Below are 16,546 nucleotides of genomic sequence, written 5' to 3' on the forward strand. Positions count from 1 at the left end.
CTCAAAAATAAACACTAACTAATCATATACATTCCTGTTACTGAAAGAAAAGTGATGCCAGAAAGCTGTTAACATTTATAAATGCAACTTGCATAGCAGACTAATTATGAACAACCTTTAAAAAGTCACACCTGGGGACTTTAAAAACTGGAAGGATAGTGAATAAGAAGTTATTATGCCAAGGGTGCAATTTCTGACAAAGCAGGATGCAAGGTACTTACTAAAGCAAGGTCTGCTTTTCAGGGTTAGAGCTCTTCACTCATTTGTTTACAACCTTCTAGGACAGTGGCTCTAAATCTGTGGGTCACCATCACTGGAAAACACCTATTTCTGATGTCTTAGGATTCCCTAATCATTTTCATTGCTACTGCGTGGTGTCTTAGTTCCTAAGAACTATGTGGTTTTCAATGGTGATAACATACAGGTTGAGAACTGTTGATGATTTGATATCCGGTTACAATGTCTTTTTTTCCTTTTAAAGATTTATTTATTTTATATATGTGAGTACAATGTAGCTGTCTTCAGATACACCAGAAGAGGGCATCGGATCCCACTACAGATGGTTGCTGGGAATTGAACTCGGACCTCTGGAAGAGCAGTCAGTGCTCTTTACTGCTGAGCCATCTCTTCAGCCCTAGAATGTCTTTTTTTTCAAAACAGGATTTCTCTCCTAAAATAACACACAAACAGGACTTCTCTGTGTAACCGGGCTGTCCTGGAACTCTCTCTGTAGATATGGCTGGCAAGCCTTAAATTCAATAATGCACCTGCCTCTGCCTCATGAGTGCTGTGAATGAAGACGTGTCTTTTTTTTTCCTCCTCTTGGAAGTTGTCTGCAGACGAATCCACAAGACACTGAAACTGCCCTCACTGAAGACAAAACCACTTGTATGTTTACTAGGCAAAGAAGTCAGTCCATCTTTAGTGTGTTCTATTACATAGAAAAGGTCAAAAAACATATGCTAGACAGTGTTCTCAAATATTTAACTCAGGATCCTAATACTCCATTATCTCCTTTTATTGAGTAATGGTCTACAAAAATTGGCAAAATTATGTTTAAATTTTAATAGGATCCATGAGATAAGAAATGTTGTTTAAGCATATTATATATGTGTATATGTGTACATGACAATCTATAGCTCTAATGAATTTAAAAACTTCTATAAACCCAAAGATTATGACTGCCTCTTTAAGCCATCTGTGGCAGTCACACCACTGATTACACACTGATTAAGCAGCACCTTAGAGTCCCCACAGACCTTAGAGTACTCACCTTCACACCAATTGCCTTAAAGAGTGCAGGATGTCTCAGTGGCAACTCCACCATCTCCTTTATCTGAGCTAGCTGCTTCCTGCAACCACCAATGTCATCATAGCCTACTTCATTCAAGGATTCCTCTTCATCCTGATATAGAAGAGTACAAAAAAAAAAAAAAAAAAAAAAAAAAAAAAAAAAAAAAAAAAAAGAGAGAGAGAGAAAAAAACCCCACAGGAATAGTATTGTTAGCAAAAATATAATTTCTCCAAATCCTCTCACTATTTGGTGTGGAAAAAACTATGCTGTATGAAAAGATTCTCTCCTACAAGGAACTTGGCTTAAGCCAGGCAAATGCCTGTAAATTCTGTACTTGGAAGGAGGCAGAAAGACTGAATGTGAGGCCAGCTTAAGGCACAAAGTGAGTTCCAGCCAGCTTATACAGCAATACCTAGTCAAAGGAAAACAAAACAAAGAAAAATACCCAACCCTGCTCTCATAGTTTTACTGAAAGTGATCCCTAAAAAAACTAAAGCTGACCTACACACGATTGGGTTCATCAACATCCCATCTTGAATGGAGTGGAGGTGGAAGAGTGGTTCATAAAGGCACCACCCTACCCTGAGGTGTGGGGCAAGTGGACTGTGCCACCAGACAGAAAAATTGGTATGGTTGAGTAAGCCCAAACCCCATGAAACTCGGAACTGACAGCAGTAGGACTGGAGCCAACTCCCTGCCTAACTACCTGCTCTGGGAGCCCACTGAGGAAATGACAGCCAGTCACACAGCACAAACTTCTCTATGCTAATGAGTCATTTAGATCCTGGGTATTCAATTCAGCCAATGAGCTTCCCTTTTAGGGTATTGTTTCCCTCAAAAGGATAATCTCTAGTTCACCCTGAATAAGGTATTCACATTCGCCATTAAATAAAGCTGTTTGGACAAGTAAGGACCTTCTCATCAATCAAGGATCTCTTAGGCAGGGTGGGGATTGTGCTTCATATCGAATCCTAAATGTCTAGACTTTTCTCTTCCAGCCCCTCCATACTCTCAGCACTCATTTGGAATCAAACTGGATTCCACCTGTCCCAGGCTCTGCCTCCTCATTCCTGCCTGGCAAGTGGATGCAGCACACCAGTGGCAAACTGGATACACAGGAAACCAGAAACCACAGCAGTAGTCCCAAACTCCATTGTTTCCCATTTGGAAAAAACAGACGGGGGACTCCCATTACAGACTGAGTTCTATAGCCTGGCACCGAGGAGCTGGAATTCAGAATATTCCTTAGTGGTGGTATAGCCACTGGTAAATTGTAGCTGTCTAATAACCTCTCCCTCCCCACATGATCAATTCTAAATAAATTCAGTGGGCCACCGCTGAAGAGAGCGCTTAGGGGTTAAAAGCACACGTAAGTTCAACTCCCAGCACCCACATGACAGCTCACAACTGTGTTATCGCTCAGATCTCAGGGGAGCCGATATGGACATGGTGTATAGACACACATGTAAGCACACTACCCATTCATGTAAATAAAGGTTGGGAAAAGTTAGGGGAGTAGAAGACTTCTGAAGGATCAGTACAATTCTGCACACAGTGGCACATGCCTTTAACTCCATCGTGGGAGGGGCAGAAGCAGGCAAATCACTGTGTTTCAGGCCAGAAAAAACAACATAGTGAGACCCTGTCTCAAAAACAAACAAAAGGGGTGTGTGTGATAAGAACATGATCAAAAATAGCCATGTGACTGCTGGCAATTGAACCCAGGTTCCCTTGAAGAGCAGCCAGTGCTCTTAACCACCAAGCCACAGCCCATTTACATTTCTGAGACAGGATCTCACTTCATAGACCATCATTCTAGACTCAAACTTACAACAATATTCCCACCTCCACCTCTACCACACTCAGCACCAATCATTCACATCATTTAGACTTCATCTTAAATTCATGGATTGGCTTCTTTCAGGAAATACTTAGGGCTGGTGAGATGACTCAGCAGGTAAGAGCACTGACTGCTCTTCCGAAGGTCCTGAGTTCAATTCCCAGCAACCACATGGTGGCTCACAGCCATCTGTAATGAGATCCGAAGCCTTCTTCTGGTGTGTTTGAAGACAGCTACAGTATATTACGCTGGAGCGAGCAGGGCCATCCTGAGTTCAATTCCCAGCAGCCACATGATGGCTCACAGCCATCTGTACTGTACAGCTACAGTGTACTCATACACATAAGATAAATAAATAAATCTTAAAAAAAGAAATACTTAGGTGGTTTTCTACTTCCATTAAGGCCATCTAAACTCCAAAAGTATTCAGTTTGATATGCAACATGAATACTACCTGAGTTGTAAATGATTTGGGAGATGAGGATGCATTCCAGTGGCAGAATACTTACCTAACATGCACAAGGCCCTGGGTTCAATTCCCAGCACCACAAACAAAAAGCAAAGTAAAACCGTGAACTGGGATTAGGGAGTAACTCACCTCTCGCTTGATTGGCTCCCCCTCACAGTGGATCACTGTGTCTGGAGCAACAATACAGTAAGGGCTGGGATCTGTCTCTACAACTTTGAACTCCACAGCACGCATCCCACCCCGGACAAGAAAAATATCTCCTATAATACAAAGCAATAAGAGTACAATTAGAGGTGTTAAGTACAGGACCAGGTGAAACGTCTTCACTAGACTTCATGATCTAAAATAAAGCTCAGTAGCTATGACTTATGCCTTCCTTCTCTACACCAGGCAACAGTAAAACACAACTCTGTATTACATTCCTGTTATAGACAACCTAAACTTCACTACAACCAACAATGGTAGAGCTGTACACTTTCAACTTGACAGCAACCATATTATCCTTCAGAGATGCATGAGAACTGCTTACTATCCTAGAGCACTGAAGGGGGGTAAGAGAGTAGACAATTGAATATGTGTGCAGGTCATATCTATATATACTCACACATGAAAATAACACGGAATTGTTACAAAGTTTACTCAAGTTACAATTGCTCTTAAACTCAGTTTCTCTCACCTTTACGGATGGGCCGATAAGCTTCCAGGAAGTACGGCTTAAGGTATACCTCAAAGAGATTGCCAGTAATGCCTTCCACTGTGTCATCGATGGGTAGCACGTGGATACGTTTGCCATACTTTACATCAGGGCATGGCTGGATGCTGAGGATGACAAGCAGACTCCACATTACCAACCACACTGCAGCCCCAAGCACTGGGTGTCCGAAAGGGCCTGGCACAGACAGCTGATGGCAAGCGAAAGAGAAAAGGCAGGGATGGCCTTAGGTGAAGAGGAGGAGGAAGGCAGGGTGGGAGAGAAGGCAAAGGAGCAGCCAAGCAGAACTAAGACAGGCCACAGCCATGATGAAGTAACAGAAGCCCACCCATCCACTAAGCCAAAAATTAAGAATATTTGAAAGCCCCACATATGCACAGCCCTACCACTGGAGTCTTCAATATGGAATATTCAACAATGATAATCCTTTCTAGCTAGTGTCAACCATCTCCTGTCTCTCTGAAGATTACTGGGAATATAGGTATGTGTTTTGTGTTATTCTAGTCTTCTAGCTGATATTAATATCCCAGTATTACAAGGAGGAGGGGAACAAGGTTTTACAACTGAATCAAAATATAATAATCTCAACTACAATGTCAAAACACTGAGTGAGCTAAGCAGTCTAAAGAAGAAAGTACTTAAAACATAGTAAGACTTCATTAAAAAGATCTCAAAGACTGACTGACTGACTGGTCCTGGCCAAGTAACTAAAGATTGTGGAAGCCTCATACCTGAGTACAACAACCAAAGTCACTTATACCACAGCAATCCTAATCAAGTTATAAACTATGCTCCTGTCCCCTAGGTTTACTATCTTTTTTTACTTTTTGGAGACAGCAAAAAAGATACATTTTTTTTCACTATATAGACCATGTTAGCCTGAACTCATAGACCCACCTGTCTCTGTCTCCCAACTGTCAGAATTAAAGGTATGTACCACCAAGCCAGGATTAGGTTTACTTATTTTTTTTTTAAGATTAATTTATTATTATATGGTAAGTACACTGTCGCTGTCTTCAGACACACCAGAAGAGGCTTCAGATCTCATTACAGATGGTTGTGAGCCACCATGTGGTTGCTGGGATTTGAACTTAGGACCTTTGGAAGAGCAGTCAGTGCTCTTAACTGCTGAGCCATCTCTCCAGCCCCAGGTTTACTTATTTTTAAAAGAACTCCTTCCTATTCACATTCCCACTTTATTTCAGCACCATTACAAGCCATTAAGCAGTCACAGCATTATGATCAGTAGATATACTGTAGATATAACTGTGTATCATTTACTAGCTATATATCCTCATACAACCTCTCCAACCCAGTTATGAGGAATTATACTCCCCAGTTGGAAAAACATTAGGGGCACCAAGAAAGCCATTTGTGGGCTGGAGAGATGGCTTAATGGTTAAGAGCACTGGCTGCTTGCTCTTCCAGAGGACCTGAGTTCAATTCCCAGCAACCACATGTTGGCTCACAACAGGACTTAATGGGATCCGATGCCATCTTCTTAATGTGTCTGAAGACAGCAACAATGTACTCAGACCAAGCAGAGGTGGATCCTCAAGTCTAGAAAGGTAGTGCAACCTACGCATAGCCCTGGAAACATTAGTCTTCCCATGACCAGGTGGATTTCCTACATCTGCAGCTGCCTAGGATTCCATCCTGGTTGTAATGCAAGGGAGATGGTGTCTCTGATGCAAACTGTATCTGGTCTCATTTCTAAGAGGTCAAGAATCTATCCCCCACCTTCATACAAACCTGATGACATCTCCGAGGCGAACTCGGAGGTTATTCCGAACAACTCTGTTCATTCGAATCTTCTCATCAGAACATGTGTCATCAGAAAGAACAATACATACAGCTTCCCGTCTTTTCTTTCCTTTTAGCAACACCGTGTCACCTCGGAACAACTGAAGTTCATCCATCTTCGGCTAAGAAAGAAAAAACAAAAGTTAAGGACTTTGGGTCACTGAGCTTTAGATAGGAAGGAATCCTCTAGGCTAGAATTCCAAATAAACCCCACTTTATCCATCACTGCAAGACAAATGACAAAAGAAAGCTGGGAAATCTCTCTAAGTACAGTAAAGACTGGACTATACATCCAACTTACCTGGGACAAAGACACCACACTGTTATCTTCATTGATGGCTTCATCAACAATTAACCGATTGGGACGGTTCTTCTGTTTAAGAATGGCTGTTGATAAATCATCACCTTTTGAACTAGAAGGAAAGAATGAAGTCAGACCTAATAGATACTGAATACCACCAATCTCTAAGATTCACTAAGGAGAGAATGGATAGACATAGCTTAAAAGTGCAGCTAAAGAAAATTCAGATAAAAAAAAGAAAATTCAGATAAGCTCATGATGATTATAGCCAACATTGATTTTCATTCCCATTCCACATTTTGAGTGCTGCTGTTCCAATCTGTTAGGCCCCAAGGGATCATATGCCAACACAGGGAAACTGACTGAAGACTATTAAAAGATATAACAAAAATAAAGGCTCAAAAGCAACCAAGAAAAAAAAATTAGTCTTGCCAGGCGGTGGTGGCACACATATTTAATCCCAGCACTTGGGAGGCAGACGGATTTCTGAGTTTGAGGCCAGCCTAGTTTACAGAGTGTGTTCCAGGACAGCCAAGGCTATACAGAGAAACCCTGTGTTGAAAAAAGAAAAAAATTAGTCTTATAGACTCTTAGACTCTACATAACAGGGTTCTACAACAAGACCTATTAGGTCTAAATTCCAACTCTGACAATACTTAATTGTGATCTCACTCAAGTTAGTTAACCTGGCTGGACTTTGGATTCCTCATTTGTAAGACTGTAAGATCTATCTCAATATTCATTCTTACATTTTGAGACAAAAAATGTAAAATGTTTTCATAATGTCTCATACATGGTCATCATGATTAATTCCAGAGCTTTGAAGAAGTTCTCTCTCTCTTTTTTTTTTTAGATTTATTTATTTATTATATGTAAGTACACTGTAGCTGTCTTCAGACACTCCAGAAGAGGACATCAGATCTCTTTACTGATGGTTGTGAGCCGTCATGTGGTTGCTGGGATTTGAACTCAGGAGCCAGTGATCTTAACCACTGAACCATCTCTCCAGCACTGAAGTTCTTTTATTGCCTTTTTTCCAAGGGAATTAAACAAGCCAGACAAGACTCAAAGAAACCATGTTAAACTAAGCAAGCCTCAGAACAACAAAACACAATTTTTAGCACCATCCACCCCCAAAAAATAAACCTGATAAACCTAGAGCATTTCCTAGTATCACAAGAACACCGGGGCTGGAGAGATGGCTCAGTGGTTAAGAGCACTGACTGCTTTTCCAGAGGTCCTAAGTTCAATTCCCAGCAACCACATGGTGGCTCACAACCACCTGTAATGGGATCTGATGCCCTCTTCTGGTGTATTTGGAGATAGCTACAGTGTGCTCACCTTCAGGAAAAGGATTTAACTCAAAAAGAGCTTTTTTTTTTGAAAAATGGTAAAATTTAAATTCTCACTTAAGAGACCAAGTTGCTTTTTTAAAGTTTATTTCCATGTATTAGTCATGGATACATCACGTATACAAGATGGGTTTCACTGACATTATCATGCATGCATACATTTTTATATTAAGCTCACTGCCCTCCTTTGTCCTTCTCCCACTGACCCCCTTCTTCCTAGCAACTGCCCCCTCTCATGAGTCTTTCTTTTGTGTATGTAATCCAGTTAGTTTAAGAGCTTACATAAGGAGGGATTATTTACAGGAACAACTTAGCCTGTGGCTACAGTACTTTAGGAAATGTGTCCCTTTACCCAAGAAACCACTAGCTGCCAGTAACTCCTGAGGGACTGGTAGGACCTTCTGAGTTGCCTTCAAGCAACTAATTTTTTATCAATTTCCTAGAAGCTAGTATTATTCACTAGACAGTGATAGTAACTTTTTTCTAAATTTATTTATGTCTGTCTGTCTGATTTATGTATGTATGGTATGGTAGTTGCTCTCTCCTTCCACTATGTGGATTCAATGGATTGAACTTAGGTTATTAGGTCTGGCAGCCTTTACCTACTGAGCCATGTCTTTGGAACCAATGTCTAGCTCATTTCTAGCCTTCACTTACTAGACTCAGTGGACTCTCCGATTGAAAAGTTACTTCTGGCCAGGCACAGTGACACAAGCCTTTAATCCTAGCACTTGGGAGGTAGAGGCAGGCAACTATCTGTGAGTTTGAAGACAGACTGGTCTACAGAGTTCCAGGCCAGGGATATAGTAAGAGACCCTAGCTTGCCAAAAAGAAACCAACCAACCAAACAAGCAAGCAAAAAATGCTTTTCAAGGCTTGAGAAGCATGAGTATTATTAACTGAAACAGAGGTAAAACAATGGAAGAAGTAAATGAAGGGGAGAAACTATTTCTTCAACAAATTAATGAAATCCAGGGATAGTGTGGTCCATGCCTGTTATCTCAGTAATTGGCAAAAGGCTTCAAATCAGCCTGAGCAAGACTGTTTCAAGAATAGTAGTAATCATAAATGGATGTCTACAAAGCATTCTTCCAGGAGCTGAGATGAGACAGCAAAATCAAACAAAAAAGCACTGCCACAGGAAATATCTTACCCTCACTTATTTTGTTATTTTAAAAAGGGTCTTGCTATATATAGCTCTGCCTGGCTATGTAAACCAAGATGACCTTGAACTTGCAGTGATCCTTCTGTCTATCAGAATCACAGACATGCATCCCCACACTCAGCTATGTTGTTACATCTCTAACCATTACTTTATAAAGTAATGGGAGTTTTCCTTAACTCTTGTTGATTCAAAAAAAAAAAATGTGTGTAAATCCACCAAATTTTCTACTGCCCCATATCTATAACAATATCTTCCCCCAAAGGCTGCTCATCTTCTTGTTTGATTTACAGGAGTGCCTCAAGTTATCACTTTATATTTTATTCTCAAAAGTTTTTTAGGACAACCTCCATCCAATCTGCCTACCAGTGCAGACCCTGGCCCTACAGATGAGTAGTAGGCCCTTAAAGTCCTGTAATTCTCCAGTTACCCGTGGGGATTAGAGCTGGTAACCTCCAAAAGAGCTGAGGGCAACTACAGTTCTCTATGTTCTTTAGGGAAATCTATCATCTGAATGACTCAGGTCCTTTCCAAAACTCAAAGACCACAAAAGGAACTTGGAAATTCAGGTAAGAACCACCAACATGACCTAAAGGTAGAAACTGCCTATGATGCCAGATTTCAGAAATTCTAATTTAAAAAAAAAAATCTAAATGTAAGTGGGGCATACTGTGACATTCCTGTAACCCCATTATATGCGAGGTGGTGGCAGCAAGACTAGGAGTTCAAACACAGCCTTGACTACAAGGCTGAATTTGAGGTCAATTTGGTCCTCATGAGTGCCTAATATCAAAAAAACAAAACACAGGGCAGTGGAAGCTCATACCACTAGTCTCAACACTTGGGAGGCAGAGGCAGAAAGATCTCTTTGAGTTTGAGGCTGGGCTGGTCTACAGATCGAGTTCCAGGACAGCCAGAGCTACACAGAGAAACCCTGTCTCAAAAAACAAAAACAAAAACAAAAAATTTTAATTAAAAAAAAAAAAAATAGCCGGGCAGTGGTGGCCCACTCCTTTAATCCCAGCATTTGGGAGGCTGATGCAGGCGGATTTCTGAATTCAAGGCCAGCCTGGTCTACAGAGTGAGTTCCAGGTCAGCCAGGGTTATACAGAGAAACCCTGTTTTTAAAAAAAAGAGTATTTTAAAAGTGTATTTTGTTGTTTTTTGAGACAAGGGCTCAATATGTAGCTAGCCTAGTAAAGTGCTATTCTGACTTTCAAGTTCTGGGATTACAGATGTACACAATACCACCCAACCTAGCTATTTAAAAAAATTAATAACCAAACAACTGAGTGTATACTTCATCCCAAGGAAATGAAACCTACAACACTCAAAACACCTAATGGCCTCAAAACAACAGAATTTGTAGTTTCCTACGGACTTGATTTTTTTTTGATTTGCTTTGTTTTTGTATGGAAAGCTCTCGTTTCTAACTAAATAAAGATGGCTAGGTTTTATATGATGCTTTTTGAAAGATGAAGGTAGGGCCGCAAGAGTCCAGAGACTCAACGTAGATGCTTGGGGAAAAGAGATGTGATTATTTTGAAGAGTTAAGCCAACTCTAACCTGCAAGCTCTCAAAGCTAAGGTACAAAAAACAAAAACAACTTGGATTCTAACTTCGGCACCTTAATATAAAAGAAAAACACCTTCTTTCTAGGCACCTCCGATCACACAACACAAAGCGAAACAACAACAAAAAAACTAGGTAAAACTTCCGGGTGTTTACAACAGGCCTAATGTGGTGAAAAACTGCCATTTGAGAAAGGCATGACCTGCCCTCTCCCTAACAGCCCCTCACTATACGTTGTTCAAAAGATGCCAACTTCGGGCAACACCGTCCCAGATCCACCGAGGCCGGCCAGGGCTTCCCCCAGCTCTCCCGGCCCGGCCTTCCCTTGAGTCTCAGGGCTCCTGAGGCCTTCACGTGGCCCAAAGTCCACGCCCACTGGGCCCAGTCAGGGCCTCGGGCTTGCAGTGTTTCCCTTCTCGGGCTCAGGGTCTTCCGCCTGTGGTCGGCGAAATGGCCGACCGGCGTCCCAGCGCCAAAGGTCTCCACGCAGGGACTATGGACCCCAGGGCCTAGCTAGGCCGGGGCCGCCGTGCCGAGGGAGCCACTCAGGCCGTCGGGGCCTGCATGACACAGCACCATCTTGTCCAGGCTCCGACCCGAGCCCGGCGCGGACCCGACCTAGGGGGCGCGCGGGTGCACAGCCCGGCCCGAGGCCCTCACTCGCCCCTTGCCTCTCCTCCCCTCTCTCCCTCCCGGCCTAGACTCTCAGACGCGGTCCGACCGGGCCTACCCAGCGCGGCGGGTCCCACGGTGCGCGCCCCCGCAGCCGGCGGGCGCGCGCGTACACTTACTCGGCTCCAGAGGCCATGGCGCGCGCCTCTCCCGGTCGGCGGCTGTGACGGCCTGAGGGTAACGGCTACGAGAAAGGCAGGCGACCGACTAGGCCCGGGCTTCACTCAACTCAGGCGGAGGAGCAGCAGCAGTGACAGACCCTCAGGCAGCCTCCCTCTCGCTTCCTCCCAGCGGCACCGGGGCGGCGGGCGGGCGGGCGGGCGGGAGTCGCTAGCTCCTAATCCGCGAGGGAGGCAGCGACTAATCAAACGACGGCACCAAACGCTTCGCCGAGACTGAACCGAGAAAAGCCGAATCATCGGAAGGAAAGCTGCTCTACCCTCAACCAATCAGCGCCTGCCTTGGGACTCGTGCCCGCCCCTCCGTGCCTCTCCCCAGCAACCCGCAGACCATAACCAATCAGAAAATTCCTTCGTGGCCTAGCCCCGCCTCAGGGCTGCAACACGCCTAGTAACGCCACGTCAATTGGCCGCAGCACTACGCTTCCTCGACCGATAGGGAGTCTTGACCAATCGACAAAAGCAATAGGCCAGATCCTCTGGTAAAACGAGAGTCTTTATCTCTGCGACGAGGCCTCTCCTACTTGGCTTCAATTGATTGGCTCCTTAGTTTATAAGCAGCTGGAAGAACCTCGCACAAAGGCTTGAACCCTTATTAGTTTAGTTGGGTTGTAATAATAGCCCACATAGTTCATTTCTCGCCTATCCTAGGGATCCTCTTACTCCACCATACTAAAATCCTTCACTGGCTTCAACATAGGGAGTGGTTGATGGGCTACGTCTGTACTTTTAGCAGTTGGGAAGCTGAGGCAGGAGGACTATTATTAGATGGAGATCAACCCAGGATACAAGACCTTTTCTGAAAAACAAAACCAGGTCGGCGTAGTGGCACATATCTATAATTCTAGTCTCAAACACTATCTCAATAAATTTTAAAAGCAATGTGGTGGTCCATGCTTTTCGTGTCAGCACTTCAGAAACAGGCGGCTCTCTGACTTTTAAGTCACCAGCCAGCCCAGCCAGAGATACAAAGTGAGACCTTGTCTCAAAACTGATTAGATAAAATTTTAAAACAAGTAAAAACATTGGGTATGGAGGTGTACACCCCAGATCCCAGTACTCCAGAGGCTAAATGTAGATTGAAAGTTTGAAGCCAGCTAATGCTGCACAGCTAGACTCTAGTCTACAAAAAAACAAAAAACAAAAACCTAGCCCATTCCACCCCCTCTTCTTCTCTGGACCCTAGTTCTGAATCAGCACCCCAGCTCTTAATCCACCCTATTGCCATTGCACTCTCTTGTAATCACCCAGGTTTTGCAAGTTCTCAGGGCTTGGGAGTATATACACTCCCTACCATAGTGTATAAATATTATCTGGGGAGGGAGGGCACTGAGGTTCACAGAAGTCAAGGACAACTGCAGAACACGCAGAAATGCAGTAATGTCCAAGAGCAAGAAAACCAACCATGTGCTGTGACTTAAGGTCCTCGTGCCCCAAAAGACAAGACTGTAGGCTGGCTCTGAGTGGCATCCTGACTCAATTCACCCTTCACCTTCTACCCACACTGACTGACCTGAGAGATGTTTCTAGAGATGGAATTACTCTGAGAAACATCTCCCTACCCCCCAACTCCATTTTTGTTTTAATTTTTTTGAGACAGGGCCTCTCTACATAGCCCTGGCTGTCCTGGAACTTACTATGTAAGAGCGCCTGCCTCTGTCTTCCAAGTGCTGGGATTAAAGGCAGGTACCACATGTCCCCACCTTCTTAAGTATCAAGTACCACTCTTCCTTAGGAGGCCTGTCAAGATCATTCTCCAGACCTGTCACCTAGCTCAGATTCCTGGGGCTTTTGGCTGTGCTTTTAGATAACATAGCTAGAGAGATAGCTCAGGTTAAGAGCATATAATTGCTCTTCCAGAGAACACAGATTAGAGACTCTTAGTACCCGTGTCAGGTGATTCACAACAGCCTGTAACTATAGCTCAACACCTCTGCCCTCCAAGGGCACACACACACACAACTTAAAATAAGCAATTTAAAATTTTAATAACTTAAAAAGGACTAAGCCACTGCTTTCCAAGAAGGATTAATGTAGCCTTTTCTTCAGACTCATACCTCAAGCTCTTACGGTAGATGGTGGGGTGGATAAAGGGTAGGGAGTGGGGATTTATATGAGGAACTACAGTTTAGTCCCCAGAATCCAACCTACCAAGAAGACAGTGGGAGGGAAGAGGGAAGTTAGGGAGACAGGGAAGGCAGACAGAAGATGGATATTGGAAATAGAGCATCTTAAATAGCCAATACCCATCTAGCTTGCCGTGAGCCTTCCTTCCCATTCGACTATGTGTACTGAGCAGATAAGACATAAATAGAAGATTTTACTCTATACACACAAGAGAGAAAGGAAGAAAGGAAAACAGGAAGAGGGGGGAGAGAGGGGGAAGAAAGGAAGGAGGAAGGAAGAAAAGTGCCACAAGCAGACAGTGATTTGCTCATGGGACCATTCCAGAACTAGACTGGTAGTAAGTAGATCAAGGTTCACAGGACCAGCCTCAAGAGCGAAGGACTTGCTTCTGGAAACAAGGAAGCTAAAGGTCACAAGACTCCAACACCGAAGTCCCGAACTCCTCAAGGAAGGCTTCACAGTTAGGAGGATGGATCCAGCTCAAACAGGTTTCTAAATACAGTGGAAGAGACCTGAAAAACAAGAATGATGCTGATGCTAGCTGAGAGTGCAGAGGACAGAGTTCACACCCTTTCTTCCCTCCCTCCTCCTGTCCCTCGGCTAAGTCTCAGAAGCACAGAGCTCCAGCTCCCCCCTAGCCCCAAGCCAAGCAACACTCAGCTCACCCGGCAGCTTGTTCCTGTGGCAGTTGACTTTGGGCCTCCCGCCAGAAAGCAGTGGCCTCATTCTTCCGACCCAGTCTTTTCAGAGTCTGAAGCAGGTAAAAGGAACCATCTCTATTGCCTAGAGCCCCACCCCAAGGCACAAAGACTTAGAACCTGAAAGGGCCTGAGGCATCATTTTTAAAAGAAAAACGGGACTAAGAGAGGAAGTTTCTTTTCTACACACATATGAAACCAGAACTAGATTATTTATAACCAACCTTGCCCAGAGGCCATTGCCTGCCTAGTACAGAGTGTTCAACTGGTCCTGTTCCTACATAAGCCATCCCCACATAGTACAGACCTTTGTGTCTGAGGACAGTAGGGAGACCAGGGAACTCTCAGGAGCCTTGCATACATGCTTGTCTGTATATGTGCACATGGTACCTCCTGGGTATATACAGTACAACCCTACCACTTCCTCCTATCTGGGAATACCATCTTTACACTTCTGTCCAAGTACATAGCCTGTACTTGGACCTCCTGTACATAGCCAATGTCATTCAAGTGTACATACCTGGGCATATCTGCACACTGAGGAGGAAGTCACTCAAAGCCTTGGTATCCTGGCCACTGGCTACCCATTCCAGTCCACGACTAATCAGAGCAGCCACTCGAAGCTGTTTCAGTGCCACTTCAGCTCTACACTTCTGCTCACAGTTGGAGCCTGTCCCCAGAGATCACCACCAAGGTCAGCAAGTGTCTTCCTGTCATCCCAGTCACCAAACCCCCAGTCCCAAGTCTCCTCATGCCCTCCCTTATTTATTTATTTATTTATTTACTTACTTATTTATTGAGACAAGGTCTCAAAAAAACCCACATAGCCCTGGTTGACTCAGAATTCACTATATAAATCAGAATGGCCTCAAACTCAGCGACTTCCCTACTGCGAGTATTGGATTTAAAGGCACATGTTAACATGCCCAGTATGTCCCCTTAAGTCTCCCAGTCTGATGGACTGGGGTACAATGGAAAGGGAACCCACACACAACACTTTTCAGGAGTTAAGAAAAACTGACAATCTAAATTAGAGGCAGGCACAGTGGCAAACACTTATATTGTTAGCACTTGGGTAGGAGGAGGAGGAATCCAAGGTCATCTTCTACTAAAAGAGTAACCTTGAGGCCATCGGGGTCTATATGAGACCAAGTTAAGAAAAAAGAAGAAGAAAAGAAAAAGAAAAAAATGACATCACCTTGCTCTTTGTTCTCAGGCAGGGTCCGAAAGAGCAGCTCAAGGCACCTGAAGAGGGATAGCAATACAGGAATAAAGAACCATGCTCAGAAATTAAGGTGGTCTCTAAGAATAAAGTAAACCAACCCAGGTCCCAGTCAGGAAGTCATCCTCCGCACCTCCCCACGCTCTGTCTGCCTGGACTCACTGGCTAAAGTCACTAAGTGCCTCTTTTTGAGCCTTTAGTTGTGACCAGGCCTGGCCCTGAAGCAGGTGGGTGGCAGAGACCCAGATTGGACAATATGGCAGTTCTTTGGTTCTTTTTCTGGCATTTTCCCACAAGGAGGACGTCTTGGGAAGCAGACATGAGGTACGGTTGAGCAGCTCCTCACACACAGTCAAAGCATCTGAGGCTCGGCCTGCCTGGATCAGCGCTGCTGCTGCCTCCAGACACAACTCCGGCATACAGGGATCTAGGGAGGAGGTGGGTGGGGAAAACTGGGGTGGGAGGAGGGTACAGTGTCTTGAAGTTGCATGAGTCAACATACCCACGGCCCCAGTACCCGGCAGAGAGAAATGGTTCCCCAGTGAGACCAAGTAAGGGGGCAGGGGTGACCCCAACCCTCCCACCTAAGGACACAGAACCTTAGACACACACCTACCCTTGGCTCTGAGCCTCCCAGCAACATTGCCAGCAGGTCCAAGTAATGTTCCGCAGCATCTTCTGCCCTGGAGAGTCAGTCAGCCTGTGAACTTCACCAAGGTCCCTGGCTCCCCAAAAAGGTTCCAATGAGAATATTCTCGTGGCTAATGGAGGGATGCCTGAGCTCTGAGGCGTAAAGTGGAGAGCAAAGTCTGGGAGCTCCAACCTTGGCTCAGTACAGATCTTATCCCATTTCAGGATGGATGGGGAAGGATACTTCCACATTTCAAAGAAAAGAGGTTACTGTTTGAGTGAGGACCCCATTTCAGGTCCTGCTGTAAGGCAGGAAGCTAATAATGGGGACCTGTGTCTTGTCAATGCTTTATTCACAGGGTTAAGCAGTCATACTAGAGAAAAATGGGGGCTGGGGACACAGTTAGCTGTATAAAATGCTTGTTATGTAACCATGATGGCCTGAGTTTAGAGCCCCAGTACCTTTGCAAAAACCCAAAACAGCAAAACACGTTTTTTTTTTTTTTGGGTTTT

At 44.3% G+C, this 16,546-nt stretch overlaps 2 protein-coding genes and 1 long non-coding RNA gene across 10 annotated transcripts in view; 1 reads left to right on the forward strand and 2 right to left on the reverse strand.

Moving 5' to 3' along the window:
• The window catches only part of Vcp (valosin containing protein), a 20,882-nt gene extending 9,240 nt beyond the window's left edge, over positions 1 to 11,642 (reverse strand). The window contains exons 1-6 of one of the 2 annotated variants that reach the window (XM_031377150.1): positions 11,297 to 11,642; positions 6,420 to 6,531; positions 6,068 to 6,240; positions 4,280 to 4,422; positions 3,733 to 3,863; positions 1,274 to 1,405 (exon numbers count right to left, since the gene is read on the reverse strand). In XM_031377150.1, coding sequence (XP_031233010.1) covers positions 1,274 to 1,405; positions 3,733 to 3,863; positions 4,280 to 4,422; positions 6,068 to 6,240; positions 6,420 to 6,531; positions 11,297 to 11,313 — 708 coding nt within the window. In that variant the 5' untranslated portion in view covers positions 11,314 to 11,642. Of the gene's footprint in view, positions 1 to 1,273; positions 1,406 to 3,732; positions 3,864 to 4,279; positions 4,423 to 6,067; positions 6,241 to 6,419; positions 6,532 to 11,235; positions 11,255 to 11,296 lie in introns of those variants that run through there. The other variant, XM_031377151.1, reaches the window with a different exon arrangement.
• LOC116095878 overlaps positions 1 to 16,546 on the forward strand; it is a 26,780-nt gene that overhangs the window by 3,821 nt on the left and 6,413 nt on the right. The gene's annotated exons all lie outside the window — the stretch shown is intronic.
• Fancg (FA complementation group G) overlaps positions 13,328 to 16,546 on the reverse strand; it is an 8,997-nt gene continuing 5,778 nt past the window's right edge. For 5 of the 7 annotated variants that reach the window (XM_031377157.1, XM_031377156.1, XM_031377153.1 and 2 more), the window contains exons 9-14: positions 16,020 to 16,086; positions 15,566 to 15,855; positions 15,380 to 15,426; positions 14,702 to 14,851; positions 14,149 to 14,266; positions 13,328 to 13,995 (exon numbers count right to left, since the gene is read on the reverse strand). In XM_031377157.1, coding sequence (XP_031233017.1) covers positions 13,887 to 13,995; positions 14,149 to 14,266; positions 14,702 to 14,851; positions 15,380 to 15,426; positions 15,566 to 15,855; positions 16,020 to 16,086 — 781 coding nt within the window. In that variant the 3' untranslated portion in view covers positions 13,328 to 13,886. The remainder of the gene's footprint in view (positions 13,996 to 14,148; positions 14,267 to 14,701; positions 14,852 to 15,379; positions 15,427 to 15,565; positions 15,856 to 16,019; positions 16,087 to 16,546) is intronic. The other 2 variants (XR_004120749.1, XM_031377154.1) reach the window with 2 other exon arrangements.

This window comes from Mastomys coucha, unplaced genomic scaffold (genome assembly GCF_008632895.1).
Source record: "Mastomys coucha isolate ucsf_1 unplaced genomic scaffold, UCSF_Mcou_1 pScaffold18, whole genome shotgun sequence".
NCBI classification, from domain to species: Eukaryota; Metazoa; Chordata; class Mammalia; order Rodentia; family Muridae; genus Mastomys; species Mastomys coucha.